This window comes from Ovis canadensis, chromosome 7 (assembly GCF_042477335.2).
Source record: "Ovis canadensis isolate MfBH-ARS-UI-01 breed Bighorn chromosome 7, ARS-UI_OviCan_v2, whole genome shotgun sequence".
In the NCBI taxonomy this organism is placed as follows: domain Eukaryota; kingdom Metazoa; phylum Chordata; class Mammalia; order Artiodactyla; family Bovidae; genus Ovis; species Ovis canadensis.
In genome coordinates this window covers 36543749-36560575 of record NC_091251.1, presented here as the reverse complement: position 1 = coordinate 36560575, position 16827 = coordinate 36543749, and the positions used below count along the sequence as shown (strand labels likewise).

General features: G+C 53.6%; 2 protein-coding genes across 6 annotated transcripts; one reads left to right on the top strand and one right to left on the bottom strand.

Annotated features, from left to right (window-relative positions):
• Nucleotides 1-37: 37 nt before the first annotated feature.
• ZNF219 (zinc finger protein 219) lies at nt 38-14552 on the bottom strand. 4 transcript variants are annotated; one of them, XM_069595912.1, is made up of 5 exons: nt 14389-14552; nt 3442-3530; nt 1751-3158; nt 1314-1445; nt 38-1097 (listed from the first exon to the last, which is right to left on the bottom strand). In XM_069595912.1, exons 2-5 carry the CDS (start codon nt 3445-3447, stop codon nt 493-495), a joined length of 2151 nt encoding a protein of 716 aa, XP_069452013.1. In that variant the 5' UTR covers nt 3448-3530; nt 14389-14552; the 3' UTR covers nt 38-492. The 4 variants fall into 4 exon arrangements, with proteins under 4 accessions (XP_069452013.1, XP_069452012.1, XP_069452010.1 ...); XM_069595911.1 differs by lacking the exon at nt 14389-14552 and adding an exon at nt 8705-8782; XM_069595909.1 differs by lacking the exon at nt 14389-14552 and adding an exon at nt 8206-8323.
• Nucleotides 10349-13609, top strand: TMEM253 (transmembrane protein 253). 2 transcript variants are annotated; one of them, XM_069595953.1, is made up of 7 exons: nt 10349-10563; nt 10975-11112; nt 11499-11609; nt 11694-11750; nt 12040-12150; nt 12266-12412; nt 12982-13609. In XM_069595953.1, exons 2-7 carry the CDS (start codon nt 11011-11013, stop codon nt 13060-13062), a joined length of 609 nt encoding a protein of 202 aa, XP_069452054.1. In that variant the 5' UTR covers nt 10349-10563; nt 10975-11010; the 3' UTR covers nt 13063-13609. The 2 variants fall into 2 exon arrangements, with proteins under 2 accessions (XP_069452054.1, XP_069452055.1); XM_069595954.1 differs by lacking the exons at nt 10349-10563; nt 10975-11112 and adding an exon at nt 11256-11310.
• Nucleotides 14553-16827: the final 2275 nt, after the last annotated feature.

The following is a 16827-nucleotide window of genomic DNA, read 5'->3' as shown; positions in this document are numbered from 1 at the left end:
CCCAAGGACAGGACATAGGCAGGCAGACACAGTGCCCTGTGTCTCAAGACACCTGTTTATTGGGGACACAACTCTGCGACAGGGATGACAGGAATCGTACCAAAAATAGCGACGTCTACAGGGCCCCTGAAGGGGCTAGAAGGGTGCAGTGCCCCCCACCCCCACCCATTGTACAAAAATAAACTCTCACGCCTATGGACCAGCAAAGGCTGGCAGAGCTGCCCCTCAGCAGGAACAGTCCTCTCTGCCAGCCCTGGGACCCCGTTCTTTGATCCTCACCCCTGCCACTGCTAAGGCACTGTGACTCTCCCCTGGGCTGGGTGGGTGTCGCCCGCCCACCCTCCTCACGCTCTCTGCCCCTCCACCTCTGGTCCGCCCGGGGCTGGGATATGGGTCCCACGCTGCCCCCTGCTGGCTGCTCTACCCAACTACCTCTACCGCTGCCCCGCTCCGGCGGGGTAAACTAAGCTAACGGCCCCCTAAGAGGGCTCCCTACCTTTCTTGGCCCCCTAGCCCAGCCTCTCCGGATCTCAACAGCCCGGGGCCCTCCTCCCCTTCCTGCGGAGGAGTGGGAGGGGTCTCTCCTGATGGTGCTCGGGCATAGGGCGGGGATGCATCGGCCTGGGGCGGCCTGCGGCCCCGAGCCCTGCGGCTGTGGTGCACTTGGAGGTGCAAGGCCATGAGCTCGGGGGCTCCAGTGGCGAAGGGACAGAAGAGGCATCGGTGGAGGGCACCCCCTGGCCCAGCCTCGCCTCCCGGCCCCGCCCGCAGGGACAGGTCCAGGGGCTCAGCCTCACCGCCTCGCCCGTTGCGCAGGGTCCTCCCGGGGCTAGCGGGCTTCCGACGGGACCCCGGCGCGCCACCACTCGCGGGAGGCCGGGGGCTCGCTCTGCCCTCTACCCAGGTCGCAGACTGCGGAGCCGCCTTTGCTCCGGACGACTGGACCGAACCCCGCTGGGAAGGGGGCGGCGGCTCTGGGGGTGGCCCGGGGCCGGCTCCACTCTTCTGCTCCCGGTGGTGGCGCTGCAGGTGATACTTGAGCGAGCCGGACTGGGTGCCCGCGTAGTCGCAGTGTGGACACTTGTAGGGGCGCTCGCCTGGGGAGGAGGGGTGCGATAATGCCAGAGTCACGATCACTGTCCGCCCCGACCCGCATTTCACTCCATGTACAGGCTTTGGGCAAGGAAAAAAAACACTGCCTCACCCACCCTTCTGATTTTAATTAAGAGGTGTTTCTCGCAGCTCTCACCCGCACCCCTCACCCCGCTTCCTGGCCTCAGCCCCCTCCCCATCCCGGGGGTTGGCCCCCTCACCTGTGTGCACTCGCAGGTGCACTTTGAGGTGATGCGCTGAGCGGAAAGATTTTCCACAAAAGGGGCAATCCTTGCCGGTGGCCCCCCGGCCCCCTTCAGGCCGGGCCCCTCCAACTAACAGCCCATTCTCTTCTGCAATACACGCGTTAAAAAAAAGTCAGAGGGATCCGTTGCCCTAACTCTATTAGGTCTGCGTGCCCCCATACCACCCACAGGACTGCTTCCCCTCCCAGCCCAGGAGGAAACGAAATGTTTGCGGGAACCTGAGAGGTTCGACTTGCTCTGAGTTGGATTGTGCCCTCAAAGGGGAGTAAAGCCTCTACGGGAGGAAAACCGAGAAATGAGGCAGGCCCTTTTTAAAAGGAGCAGGCAGGAGGGCAGTGGTGGCGTCAGAGTGGGCCACAATGTGGAACACCTTAGAGGAGATCCTTACATACCCTGCGTGGCGGTGGACCTCGCCTGGGCCCCCGCGGCAGGCGCAGAGTGCCCTGAGGCCTCACCTGGGCGCGGGGGCAGTGAAGCCAGAGGGCCCACCGCCCTGCTCCGGGCCCAGGTCTCTTCCTCTGCCTCCACCACCTCCTCTTCTTCGTCTGGCTCCTCGGCGCGGTGCCGGCGAGCCCGGGCTGGGAGAGCAGAGGGCAGTGGGCGGAAGCTTCCAAAGCTGCGGCCAGCCCCAGGCTCAGCGCCCTCACCATTGGGCCGCGCCTCGCCGGCTCGCAGGCTCAGGTAGCCAAGGAGGCTCGGAGGCTCACGGCGCTCAGCGGGGGTGGGCGCTGGGGCCAAGAGGAGCGCAGGGCCCAGAGGCTCGTAGGCAAGTAGGCCCAGGTCAGGAGGCTGGGGGGCCCGGGCAGGCCCGGAACCAGGCCCCGGAGCACGCAGTGGGCCCAGCTTGCTGGCGTGCACTTTCATGTGGTTCTTTAGGAACCAGGGCTCCTTGAAGCAGCGGCCACAAACAGGACATGCATGATCGAAGGAGGCCTTGTGCTTGCGCATGTGACCCTTGAGAAACCAGGACTGCGTAAAGCTCTGGCCACACACTTGACAGCGGAACTCCGGAGGCGCTGGGGGCTCCTCGGGAGCAGCAGGAGCGGGGGCGGGGGTTGCCTCACTTTCAGGCTCCGGCTCTGGCTCGGGGACCGATCTAGGTTCAGGCTGGGGTGGAGGTTGAGGCTGGGGCGCAGCCGAGGTGGCCGCCAGGGGGCGCTCGGGAGCTCCGTGGGCGGTCAGGCTGTGGTGCAGCAGCTCCTCCTCCTGGCTGGAGCCGAAACTGCACAGGCCGCACTTCCAGGGCCTGTGCAGAATGTGCAGGTGGCGTTCGCGCTCTGCCGCGGTGCGAAATTTGCCTTTGCAGAAGGGGCAACGGAAGGCGGACGACGAAGGAGCCTGGGGTCGCGCCAGGCCCTCGGTGGCAGGGGTGGCCTGCAGGCCCCCTGAGCTTCGAGGTCGCCCCAGCCGGGCCTCCCGCAGTAGAGCGCGCTCCTCCAACTCCAGCAACAGGCGCGCTGCGGGGCTTCGCGGGCGCTCGGGCTGGTGCGTGCGCAGGTGTGAGCGCAGCAGCGCACGCTGCGCAGCACGGTGGCCACAGTGCGGGCACTGGAAGGCCTGGGCGCCTGGGTGCGCCCGCAGGTGCAAAGCCAGGATAGAGTTGAAGCGGAAGCGCTTCCCGCATACAGGGCAGGGGAAGCGCCGTTCACCTGCGCGACTCTCAGACCAACCCACTGCTCCCATCCCTGGAGACCCAGCGCTCACGCCTGGCCCGTTGGAGTAGCGCTGCAGATCCAGTTCGCCGTCGAAAGCCGGGGGCGACGGCGCTAGGTGGCCGACCGGGGCGCGGGGACGTGAGCCCTGTGGAGAAAGATGTGAACAGAGCGAAGGGTGGAGAAGGGAGAGCTGTGGGGGAGACATGGATACGGAGAGCCAGAGGAACCCAAGAGAGGGTGGGTCGGGGCGTGAACCAAGAACACCGGGGGCCCCTCCCACTCACCTCGAGGAAGTTGGGGGATGAATGGGAACTGAGCTTTTGGGACCACGGAAATAATAATGGGAGGCCAGAGAGACAAAAGAGAGGTAGGGAGGGGAGGAAGTATAGTTGCAGGTACTTGTAGGTTCAGGCCAGAGCCTCACTCACCTCCATGGACCCCCTTCACATTCTTTGGTTCTGAGGAGTGTACGGAAGAGGGGGGAAAGCTGCTAGTGAAGGCAACAGGTGCTGAAGAGCTAAAGCAAGAGAGACAGATTTGGAGCAAAGGATGAGCCCTGATTTTCAGCAGTGGAAAAAGTCACCCCTAACCTCAGCCTCTTCCGGAGAGCCCCAAGCTCTTAGCACCCTGGGATCTATCCCTTCTCCTCCCTTACATCCTGAGACAGGAGGAGGCTGCTGTTTTCAAAACTTGTACTACTTTATTTGTTCACAAGGCTCCCTAATAACCCAGATTTCTTCCCCCTAAATTTTTCATTTTAAATGCCTTATCCAGAACAACCATCACCACCACCACCACCACCACGCCCCCACCCCACCCCCACGTCTCAGCCACCCTGGTGGTGGAAGAGACCATCACAGTATACTCGTCTCTCATTTAGACTGGGCTGTGCAGTGGGAAAAGCAAGTGGGGTCGGCTTGCCATGCTCCTCAGCTATCCAAGTGGGACCAGTTGCTCTCAGACCCCTAACTGACCAGCCAGCCAAACATTCTTCCAGGCTCCACAGTTCTTCCTTCTGCCTTTACCCTGTCTTTCTGTCTTTCCCCCTCATTCTTCCTCCCTCCGCCTGGATTCCTGATCCATTCATTTCCATTCATTACAGAGACTCATTCATGCATGGGAGAGAAACACCTCCCAGCAGCAGAGTCTGGAGACAGACAGAGGGGGAGGGGCATGAAGGGGGAGAGAGCCAGAGGAAAAGGGAATGAAGAGAGAGTTGGGGGAGGAGTGGAAGTTAAGGGGCGCTGCTGGCCTTGGGAAGGGGTTAAAAACTGCAAATACCGGATAGAATTCATCCCCTCGTTTCAAACCTTGGAGCCTGCAGTTTGATGGGGCATCTCAGCCCCTTTGTCCAGGGCTGTTCCGAGGCAGGCTTTCCTCCTCTCTGCAGGGGAGAGGCTCCCTCACACAAGAGGAGGATTACACTGGCTCTGAGCTCAAGAGGCTGGAGTGAGGGACGGGGGGCGGGGCTGGGCCATCTGCACAGATAGGGGCTCAGCACATGCTCTGAGCTGAAAAGGGTTAAAATTCTCCAGGCTAAAATTCCCTGGGCCTGGGATGTGCAGAGCTCCAGTTCTGAGGAAGGAGAAGAGCACTGAGAGGAAGAGGACTCCGGGGTGGGGGTGGGGGGGCAAGGATCTCCTGATTCTAAGCTTCAGAGAAGGTTAGCTTTAGGACTTAGAAGCAACCCCACAATTAAGATTCATGGAAACAGGCCTAGGAGAATGACCAGAAGTCATCTAGTCTATCCCGCTTACATAAAGAACTGTATGTGGTCAAAGCTAGACAAATGTGGACCTTACCTGATTTTTTTTTTTTTTTTTTTTGGCCTGAGACAGAAAGAATGTTTGAGGTATAAAGAACCTCCTTACAATAGGCATTGTGAAACTGAAATAGGTTACTGAGAAAGAAAAGGATTCAGCAATATTTTGCTTAAGGAATTTTAACAGTAGAGAACTGAGCTAGGGTCAGCCCTGCAAAGAAAAAAGGCTCTGGAGACCCAAGGATGCTTTAATTTTTGATGTTTAGTAGATGGGACAAGATTCCATGAAGGGTCAGGTACCTGTTACATGTGGAATCTGGGTGATGGGAATTTTATTAACAGGAAATTAATTAACAAAATGTCTTTGTCCAAGGTCACTAAACAACCTCCACCACAACTTTTAATATCTTTATTTCTGCAGCTTCAAATTAAGGTATCCACTCTCATCTTCTGGATCCTCCAAATAAGCCCCTTTCCTGAGACCAAGATCCTTGTTGAGTTCACTAAGTAATATAATGAAAGATGAATTAGTGTAGGACTGAGGGGTATAAGACTATTGTGGGCCCAGTCAGATCATTAATAGCCCTGCAACCTTCAGTAAATCACTTAACTTCCCAGTTTACTCATCTGTAAAATAAGGGCATTAGACTAATTTATACTGATGGTCCCCTCCAGTTCAAAAGTTTTGTGGTTCTGAGTCATAGGACTCTTCTGGACCCCAGAGAGATGTTGAAACAAATGGTCATCCCTTCAGTACCATGGAGAGTGCAGTGGGCTACCAGAGGCGCCTCTTTGGCCACCTCCATACCATAGAGCAATGAAGTGCTAGAGGGGCCATATTTGCCATTTTAGCACCTCACATAAGGCAACAAGAAAAGCCAGAGGATTTTTAAAAATTCTTATCTGGAAACCATAGAGGGGGGAAAAAAAACCAGTGGTACCAGAGGGATTATTTTGGCCTTTTGGATGTCACTGAAAATAGGCAGATGTAACAGAAAATAGATGTAACTAGAAGAATTTTAATTAGCTATAAGGAGTGTTCTGACAGTTAGTTTGTACATCCTGGAATGAGTTACTGAGGCATCATATTTGGGTCCATCACATTCTGTTGCTCTCCTGGGGATTCCCGGAACATCCTGGTGTACAGCCAATCTGGTATATTCAGAGGAAGCAGATGGTGGGGGAGGAGGGGGAGGAGGCTGGGAATACTGCATGGTCATAGCTGACTAACCTATGGGCACATACCCTGATTCTGAGAAGATTCTAGGGCCCTTAAAACCGCTTATAGGATAGTAAACAAAATACCTCCTGGGAGGCTGATCTCATACCAAAGCAAGTAGAGTAGGAATTGGGCAAAGCTTCCTCCCCAAAACAAAACAAAAGCACTACTTTGCACGTAGCAGTTTTCCAGGACGGAAATGCAGTGATATACAAGAAGGCTCAAAGTGAAGCTGAATTCCCAGCAGGGAAAGTTTCCCCAGAGGGTAGCCTCAAATCAACAAAACCCACTGAGAGAACCTCCTAGGCTCAGTCAGGATCTCCAGAATCATCTCCTTACCAAAGAGGTCCCAAGAACCTGATCCCACAAGTTTTTCTCAGTCGGAGAAAGCACTGACAGAACCCAGAGCCCCAGATTTTATGAAATGACCTGGAACCCAGATCACGCATGCATTGCCCGTGGGCAATAATCAGAGTTTTCTATACTCAGGCCCTAAACACCAACCATGAGACTTAGCCAGGCAGTAGCACTGACCTACTCCCCACCCTCAGTGGGAATCAAGGGTTATTTTGCCCTTATTTGGGTTCTACAGGGATGTAGGGCCAGGGATAGGGATCCAAAATCTTTCCAAAGCAATAGGCCAATTCCTTTTATATGCTAGGAGACCTGGTGGGAAAGGGGGTGTGGACCATCAAGGGTTGGTGAGAAGACTCTTAGAAACAACAGGGACAAGTATATAGATGCATCTGCTGTCTGGAGGACCATGAAGATTCTCTCTCAAACTTTGTGTTTCCAAAGCTTTTAGGGTCAAAGTGTAAGGGGCAATGGTCAGGACTTGAAGTATAGGGCCTGCAGGACAGTGACTAGATCTCTGTCTCCGGTCATCTCTACACTTGATGTTTTTCCCTCTGAGAATGTTCACGCCCTCCAAGTCCTCTAACAATTATGATTAATGCTGTACTAGATGGAGTTGAAAGGGAAGTCCTTAGGTGGTCTAGAGTCAAGACCACCTTTATCACATGGACACGCCACTAGTTCACTTTTATGGCCTCCTTTCCATGGTCCTCTGAGCTGTGCTGCTCAGGTGGCTCCCCTAAAACTGACCTCACAGCACAGCCTGCCCACCTTTTAGACTGAGCTCTTGGTAAAGCCTGCTTCCTTCCATCCTCACTACCCTGAGTGGGGGTTACAGACCTCAGTTGTGGGTTTCAAATGGACAGCAGGAGGTAAGAGGGAAGTACACCTGCTCACCTACAGCCACCCCACCATAGTGAATCTTATCCCAGAGGCATGTCCCAAGTTGACCCCTCTTCTGAAAGTTGCGAAGGACCTGGATCTGGGGGAAGGGCATGCAGCCAGCCCTAAGCCCCCTTAGCTGGAGCTGACCCTAGAAAGGTCAGGGTCTCAGCACCCATATGAACCTCAGTTCTCAGATAAGGGGGTGGGGAGTGGGTAGGAAAGCCTCTGGGAAAATCTCCCTCCCAGAAGTAGGTTGGCAAGTAGGGCAAGACCTTTGATCTTGCACAAGAGGTTCTTCTAGCAGCACCCCGGGCCCCTCCCGGGGAAGATAAACCAGAAGGATGATGGGGGACAGGGTTGGGAGACTGGGAGGCCAAGGCTCAGCTACCCGGGCCCGGAGAACAAAAGCTGAGTTGCAGCCGCCTCCGCCGCTGCCGCCGGCCGAGCTCTTTGTGACACTTTGTTTGGGACGCAGAGAGGGAAGCACCCCCCCATCCTCTCCCCTCCCCCATCCCCCGCTCCCGGAGAGTTTGGGTCCCTTCCCCCTCCTCCTCCATCAGCCCTACCTGGGCCGGGGGGCACTCATCCACTCTGGTTCCCAGTTCGGCCGCCCGGCACCCCCAGGCCCCTCGCGCCCTGCCTTCGGGCCCCTACAAAGACGACCGCCCCCCCACCCCCGCTGGCCTTTCCCCTTTGGTGTCCGCTTTCCCGACTCCCCCACCTGCCCCCCCTCCTTCGAGGCCCCCCTAGCTCTCAGGCTTCCGTGGCCGCCGCCCCCACCCCGCCCCCCCAGGAGCTCTGGGCGAAGTTTGCTTGGGGCCGAGCCGGCGCCCCTCCCCCGCCCCCGCCCCCTGCACCTGCTCCGAGCCGGGCGCGCGTAGCGGGGGCCCCCCCTCCGGAGGGGGGGCGGGGGCCGGGGGCGGGGGCCGGGTGGCTGAGGGGGGGCCGGGAGTGGGGGGAGCGGCTACTCACGAGCCCCGGGCGGGCGGCGGCGGAGCGGGCGGCGGCGGCGGCGGCGGCGGGCGGCGGGCCGGCGGCGCGGGCGTCAGCGTTACGTGGGGCCGGGGGAGATGCGCCGGGCCCCGGCCCCCCCGCCCCCGGCCCGGCCCCCGCCCCCTCCCCGGTCCCCCGCCCCCGGCCCCGGCCCGCATTGTGTGCGGCGGGAGGCGGCCCGGCCATTAGCATGCGGGGGGCGGCGCGGCGGGGCTGGGAGCCGCACGGGAGCGGGAGCGGGAGCGGGGCTCCGGCTCCGGGGACAGGGAGCAGGGGACCCCGGGAGCCACGAGAGGCGGCCGCCAGGGGCGGGGTGCGGGCCGTTTGGAGACTGGGGGCGCTGTCGGAGGAGGGGGGGAACGGGGGTGGGGCGCACGGATGATTCCAACAGGAGACTGGAAGAGATTTTGAAAGGTCATCTCGTCCTTCCCCCAGCCTCCAAGCAGGACTGCCCCTCCCACCCTAAACCCGGACATACCAGGGAAGGAGCTGGCTCTGCCGCTCTTTCTGCCCCAACATGCACAGACTCGGGAAGTTCTTCCTGGGGTTTTATCTCAAAGCCTCTCCCTTACAATTTCTGTCTCTCTTTTGGGGGAGGAGGAGGGGCGATTTTAGAGATAGTTAATGTCGGCCGTGTTAAGAAACATTAAAGTTACTGTTCGGTCCTTTCTGTTCTCGATAAACAATTCCTGCTCCTTCCTCTCGAGTTCTATTTTTCCATTCCTTAAGTTACTTTAATGGCTCTTCAATACAACAAATATTTACTGAGTGCTTACTAAGTACCAACCACTATGCTCAGGGCCGTGGGGGATGAACACAGTAGGGGAATGTGGTACTCTCCCTCGAGGAGATTGTAATCTAGACAGGGACTACAAATTTGTAAACTGGACACTTAGATTTGATCAATATTTCACTGAATGCCTGATCACATATTTAATAGTATACAATCCTTCCAATAACACTTCTATAATTAGTCTGCATTTACAGGTAAGGAAAATGAGGCTAGACTCTTTCCACTGGCCTACCAGTTATGGGATACTCAGTGCAAGCCCAACATCTCACATTCTGTCAGGCCATCACCACAAAATAAAATTAATATACATAAGGATAGAGGAGAGAGTAGACAGAACAGTTCTCAAGATCCCTTTAAATGTGATTCTCACTGCCCAGTAAAGAAGAGGGGGCACAGTGTTTCAGTGAGTTGGCGCAGCACTGAACAGGGCAAAAGTGGCTCACATAGAAGGCCACTTGCCTCCCAGGACCCTGCCTCCTAGTTCTAACTCCTGGGGTCTTCTGGCTCAGTCTTCTGTCATCAATTAATAATAGCGACTCACATTTATTGATCGTGTAGGTGCCAGGTGCTGAACTGAATGGGTTCATATGCATTTTCTCTTTTAATACTTAAGGCAACCCCTTGAGATTGGTATTAATTTGCCTTTAATGATAAGAAAACAGAGATTAAGTAACTTGCCCAAGGTCACCTGGGTTGATCTGGGATTTGAACATAAATCTGGTTGCCTCCAGAAGTCAGGCTTGCACCAAGGTGGGCTTTTCCTACTTTTGATCTACAGAATATATATTTGGGCCCAGGTGATTCTGCTTCTTTATTGCTGTTCAGTAGCTAAGTCATGTCTGACTCTTTGCGACCCCAGGAACTGCAGCACACCAGGCCTCCCTGGTGTGTAGAAATAAATGACCCCAGCTTAGCTTCTGAATAAGTGCTGTAATGGCATCAGGTATATCAGTATAAACTAATCAGCATCATTAATGGTTATTATGTACCCACCCTGAGTCAACAACCCTTCCCAGTCATATTACTGTCCCCCTTTTAATCACTCAGTTTCAACAAACTGAGGTTCAAATTGGTAGAATAATGTATCCAAGGCCACACAGCTGGGAAAGGGTCAGAGCTTGCCTGGCTGCAAGGCAACTTCTGTCCCTCAAAAATATTAATTGTTGCAATAGTGTCCTTTCCAAGGCTGACCATTTAAGGACCAGTCTTCTAACATGTCTAACTACAGGTTATCACTGAGTCAAAAACAATCCCTACTATAAATAGAGCTCTCCATCCACTTAGTCAGTGCCCAATCCAGAATAAATCCTTCAAGAAAGGAATGAGAGAGGAGAAATTGTCCAGAAAGTGAGAGATAAGAAGCTAGGTCTTAGCTGGTCTTGGAAAAAACCTTCAAGTGGTAATGATGGGACTAATCCAGAGAGTGAGGTGGGATTTCCCTACAGAATGACAAGTAATTTAAGGAGGAAGCCCCCTAAAAAAGGAAAAAGATTAGGTGGAAATGGGACATTGGAGCCCAAGGTCATAGTATCCATGTGGATAAGGTGAGTGATCAGAAGAGGCACCAAGGATGGGCAGAGACGGGGTCAACAGGAAATGGGAACAGAATGAGATAGGGCAAGGTGTCTTGTAGAGTGAACTGAGGCTAGTGTCTACCCACCGCCACTCCCTGGATCCATAGGCCCTCATAGGGACCTTTGCCCCACCACACCTCAGCCCTGATAGCCTGTCTCTGCCAGGACAAGTTTGTCATCTGCTCTGAGCTACCAGGGGCCCCGCCAGGAACTCCAGGCCCGATTGGGACCCATCCCTTTGGAGCAGCTGCTTCAGACTAGGTAGGTGTAAGGACCCTAAGTCTCAACTTCCTGGATACTGAAAGCAGGCAGAGGGGCAGCTGAAAGAGATGTTGCTGGATGTCCTGTCTTCTGATGGGTGTCATACTGCATTTTCCCCAGGCTAGAAATCACGGAGCTCTAGTGGTCAAGGGAGCCATGGAGGACAGAGATGGTCAGCAAGAGAGACCTAGCCTTCGTCTGGAAAAGCTACAGCACTGGGCCAGGCACAGGCAGAGTGGGCGCCTCCTGGTGCTGGCGGTGAGGCCAAGCTGCCCCACCCCGACCTTCAGCGTGTTCACTTGTACCCCCAATTCAGTTCTACACATGTTTTGTAAGCACTTATCACGTGCCTGAAACTATGCTAGGCTGAGTGGGAGGAGGGTGGAGGAAATATTGAATAAACAAGGCAAGACTCTTAATCTCCAAGTAGATTCTCCATATGGGGAAAACACACAGGTAAGTAACTGAACTACAGCATGAGGCAGGAAAAAATTAAATGATATCTCCTTCTCCTTATGGCCCTTGGTTGACTACTCTCTGGCACTATGCATTCTTCCCAATCGCTGATCTATGTACGAGGCAAAGATTGGGAGGAAGGGAGTTCCTGACAGTTTCCCTTCAACTACACTGCATCTGGCCTCCAGGTGAGCCAGCTATGGCTGGCAGTGGCTATGGTGCCCTTTGCTGTCTCAGTAGCCTGCCTGAACTCTGCTTGTCACATGACCACAGCACTGCCACTTGGGCCTGGCATACTGGTAAGAACTACCACGTGGGAGGGTAGAAGGAAGGGCCCCTCTCTAACAAGCCAGACCTCACCACTTGCCTTTCTCATCATTCAGGGTCTCCTCACTGGGATTGTTACTCTTGAGCTGCGCAGAGCACCCCGTCTCTGGAAGGTGAGAGGGGAAAAGAATGTAGTACTATTCTCCCACCCCCTGAAACACATACACACATGCACATCTCAGTCTAGGAAGTGAATTTCTAACTGTTTACTAATTATGTCAGCTCTCTGCCCATGACTGGCCTAAAACCCTGAGGGGGTAAAATAAGAAAGTTAAAGGGCTGATGGTCTTGTTTGGAGGTGGAGGAATAGGAGCTGAGTTTTGTTTTCAGCTAGGCTACAGGTGGGGCTTGAGGTTCCAATGAGTCCCCTAGGCTGGCAGGACTCAACTGGCTCACTGGCAGGTGCGCGCCATGATGATATTCAACACCTTTAATCTGATCTCGGGCTTCATCGCATTGGTGGTTGAGGTGATGAAGACAGCCTTGATGTCTGCCCGAACCATCCCCTCCGAGGTACAAGTGAATAAAGGAGAATGTGGGAGGATGTGGAGGCAAGAGGAGGGGAAAGGACAAGGGCAGATAAGTGCAGGGTCCCCTGCAGCACACCCTCAGCCCCATCTACCTACAGCTAGCTGGCTTGTTGGTGCTGGAGCTCAGCGCTGAGGCCTTCACCCTAGGGGGAGTGCTGGTCTCAGCATACTCCCTGTTCCTGCTGAGCCAGAGGAAGCCAAGATGCTGCAGAAGCCAGAGTCTTCGCTACCAGGAGCTACAGGAGGTATTGAGGGCTGGGAGGAAGCAGAGAGCTAGAAACTTATTTTTTTCACTGGCTATTCTGGTCAATGGTACTTAAGGGAGAATAATGTGGTGGGGCAGGAGGGGTTGTTAAACTGAAACTTATTAGTTTTCTGGCTTTGGACATGTCTCTCCTAGTGATGGCTAGGAGACTCAGATGGTAAAGCGTTTGCCTGCAGTGCGGGAGACCTGGGTTCGATCCTTGGGTTGGGAAGATCTCCTGGAGAAGGAAATGGCAACCCACTCCAGTACTCTTGCCTGGAAAATTCCAGGGACTGAGGAGCCTGGTAGGCTACAGTCCATGGGATCCACAAAGAGTCGAACACGACTGAGCGACTTCACTTTCCCTTTCTCCTAGTGATGAGTAACAGGAAACTGAGTATCTAAATGGTTGGGGCTAGAAATGTGGGAGAGCATTAGGAATGTGACTAAATACTGGAAGGACTATGTGAACATAAGGGAAAAAATGGGAGAGGAGGAAGCTGCATCTCTCTGGGATTCCTCCTTTCTCACCCTTGATGTTTGCTCACCTCACAACTGTCTGGTTTTCAGGGCCTCTCAGAGTTGGAGGAAGTTCCTGAGTTGGAGACTGGTCCCACAGTGGCTAGCACAGCAAAGAGAACAAATGAGTGAGCTGGCAAGTGGAAGCAGACATGTGCTGCCCTCCTATCCGATGGGAACATTCTCCAGACTCTCCTGCACCGCATCCCCCTGAACTCCAACTAGATGGAGTCCCCCGACACATACATGAAGTCTTGTGGAGTGCCTTCAATTTTCCCTCTGACTAGGCCCCTTGCTTTACCCTTCCCTGCTGGGGAAAGCAACACCTAGAGTGAGTCTGCCATCACCTCACAGCCCTGAGAATCTGACTGCCTGCAAGATAAGACATCCTTAAACTAACTTTCAGCTAGATCCATTTCCTCCCTTCCATTCTTACCCACTGCCTCCCCAGCTTCACATCTGCCTCATCTCACTGTTTCCAAGATTTCCACCTTTCACAATCCCATTCACTCCAAACCCGGGTTCCTGTACACGCCCACTCTCTGAGATCCATTCACCACTGGTGCTTCCGTTCTCTCACTTCGATCTGGCGCCTTTCTACTCTAGCAGAAACTACAAATCCCAGGATGCCTCGCCGCCCCGTGGCCTGCTGGGAAATAAAGAGCCTTTCCTTCTGTGGTGGGGGCGCTGTGCATCTGCTGAGTGACGCGAGGCGCTGGAAATCTGGGCCTAGACGAGCGTTTCCTCGGACGCGACCACTGGCCCCGCGTGCAGGGAGGAGCCGGGAGGGCAGTTTTACACGGGGGCGCCACCACTCCAACCTCGGTAACTGAGAACTGACTGGGGTTCTATATTCCTCCATCTGGTAGCTTCGGAGACCGGCTGGGGTTGAGGGCTGCCCCTCGGCAGAGCTGGGGTTTCCCAGATGCTGTCGCCGTGCCCCCTCCCACAGTGCCCAGGTCCAAAGTCCTGAGACTTGGAGCGCGCGCGAGAAAGGGGTTGGAGATGATGAGTCAGAAGCCCAGGGCCCTGCTCATCCCCCTCCCCCGGGGCCTAGGCGCCTGAGGAGGACGGACTGGCTGGGCAGAAGGGGTGGACAGGGCAGGAAGAGGGAGGGACACGGCGACCCAAGCTAAGGTTTTCCCGCCTCTTGTGAGCTAGCCGGTGTAACGATCCCGCGTTGCAACCACCCTTTCCAAGGCGGGAGCGATACTGCGCAGGCTCAGCCTCTCGGCAGCCCTGCCGACCTTTGATCGCAGCTGCGGCGCGCTTGCAGAAGCTCTGGTTGTGCGCAACCCCCACCGTTTATGATCTTTGCAATTGTGCAAAAATGGCAAGTTCAGGTGGGCTTGAGAAAAGCACAGGAAAACGAGGGCACCCAGTAGCACCAACCCGACAGCTTGCTAGCCGCTAGAGAAACTAGAAATTGACCAGAGCTGCAATACTAAGAAAACTCACCCCAAATTCACATAGTGCCGGGATGGGTGTGCGCCTCACACTCATTTTTGTTCCCACTTGAGAAGGCTGCTTCTCCAGACTTAACCAAGCCCAGGCACCAGTGAGGAAAGAGCGCAGCCTGGCTGCATTGCCCTGACATTGCAGTGGAGCCCGCTGTTTGTGACACCTTGGGAGTGGTAATAGTTGCCCTATGACAAGATTGTGTGAGTATTAGTGGGTGGGGACAGTTCTGGGATTAGGCTGTGGAATGAGGAAACAAAATCTCCCTCACTCCCCCAGTCTAAATGACAGAATAATGGAGAGCTCATCTGTGAAGCACTCACAATAATTTTCCTCAAAATCAGAAGGTGGTGGTAGCTGAAGAAGCTAGGAATAAAAGTCAACAATTCATTCTTAACTGTCTTCCACATAGGAGCAACAAGTTTTAGGATATGATCAGATATCTAGGAATTGCATTTTAGTTCTTGGAAAAGTTCAGTTACCATGCAGATAAACCTTGTATCAGGTTAGCCTAGGTTGTGCTGTGGTAACAATGCCAAAATCTCAATGGCCTAAACCCACAAAGGTTTACTCTCTGGCAGGGTGCTCTGCTCTTTGTAAATTATTCAGGTACCCAAGTCCATAGACCACCACCATTATGAGATACAACCATGTCAGTTCAGTTCAGTTCAGTTGCTCAGTTGTGTCAGACTCTCTTCGACCCCATGAATGGCAGCACGCCAGGCCTCCCTGTCCATCACCAACTCCCGGAGTTTACCCAAACTCATGTCCATCGAGTCGGTGATGCCATCCAGCCATCTCATCCTCTGTCGTCCCCTTCTCCTCCTGCCCCCAATCCCTCCCAGCATCAGGGGCTTTTCCAGTGAGTCAACTCGTCGCATGAGGTGGCCAAAGTATTGAAGTTTCAGCTTCAGCATCAGTCCTTCCAAAGAAATCCCAGGGCTGATCTCCTTCAGGATGGACTGGTTGGATCTCCTTGCAGTCCAAGGGACTCTCAAGAGTCTTCTCCAACACCACAGTTCAAAAGCATCAGTTCTTCGGCACTCAGCTATCTTCACAGTCCAACTCTCACATTCATACATGACCATTGGAAAAACCATAGCCTTGACTAGATGGACCTTAGTCGACAAACTAATGTCTCTGCTTTTTAATATGCTATCTAGGTTGGTCATAACTTTTCTTCCAAGGAGTAAGCGTCTTTTAATTTCATGGCTGCAGTCACCATCTACAGTGATTTTGGAGCCCAAAAAATAAAGTCTGACACTGTTCCCACTGTTTCCCCATCTATTTCCCATGAAGTGATGGGACCACATGCCATGATCTTTGTTTTCTGGATGTTGAGCTTTAAGCCAACTTTTGCACTCTCCTCTTTCACTTTCATCAAGAGGCTTTTTAGTTCCTCTTCACTTTCTGCCATAAGAGTGGTGTCATCTGCATATCTGAGGTTATTGATATTTCTCCCTGCAATCTTGATTCCAGCTTGTGTTTTTTCCAGTCCAGCGTTTCTCATGATGTACTCTGCATATAAGTTAAATAAGCAGGGTGACAATATACAGCCTTGATGTACTCCTTTTCCTATTTGGAACCAGTCTGTTGTTCCATGTCCAGTTCTAACTGTTGCTTCCTGACCTGCATACAGATTTCTCAAGAGGCAGGTCAGGTGGTCTGGTATTCCTATCTCTTTCAGAATTTTCCAGTTTATTGTGATCCACACAGTCAAAGGCTTTGGCATAGTCAATAATAAAGCAGAAATAGATGTTTTTCTGGAACTCTCTTGCTTTTTCCATGATCCAGCGGATGTTGGCAATTTGATTTCTGGTTCCTCTGCCTTTTCTAAAACCAGCTTGAACATCAGGAAGTTCACGGTTCACGTATTGCTGAAGCCTGGCTTGGAGAATTTTGAGCATTACTTTACTAGCATGTGAGATGAGTGCAATTGTGCGGTAGTTTGAGCATTCTTTGGCATTGCCTTTCTTTGGGATTGGAATGAAAACTGACCCTTTCCAGTCCTGTGGCCACTGCTGAGTTTTCCAAATTTGCTGGCATCTTGAGTGCAGCACTTTCACAGCCTCATCTTTCAGGATTTGAAACAACTCAACTGAAATTCCATCACCTCCACTAGCTTTGTTCGTAGTGATGCTTTCTAACCTTTAACCCAACTTTTTCACTCTGCTCTTTCACTTTCATCAAGAGGCTATTTAGTTCCTCTTCACTTTCTGCCATAGGGGTGATGTCATCTGCATATCTGAGATTATTGATGTTTCTCCTGGCAATCTTGATTCCAGCTTGTGCTTCTTCCAGCCCAGTGTTTCTCATGATGTACTCTGCATAGAAGTTAAATAAGCAAGGTGACAATATCCAGCCTTGACGTACTCCTTTTCCTATTTGGAACCTGTCTGTTGTTCCATGTCCAGTTCTAACTGTTGCTTCCTGACCTGC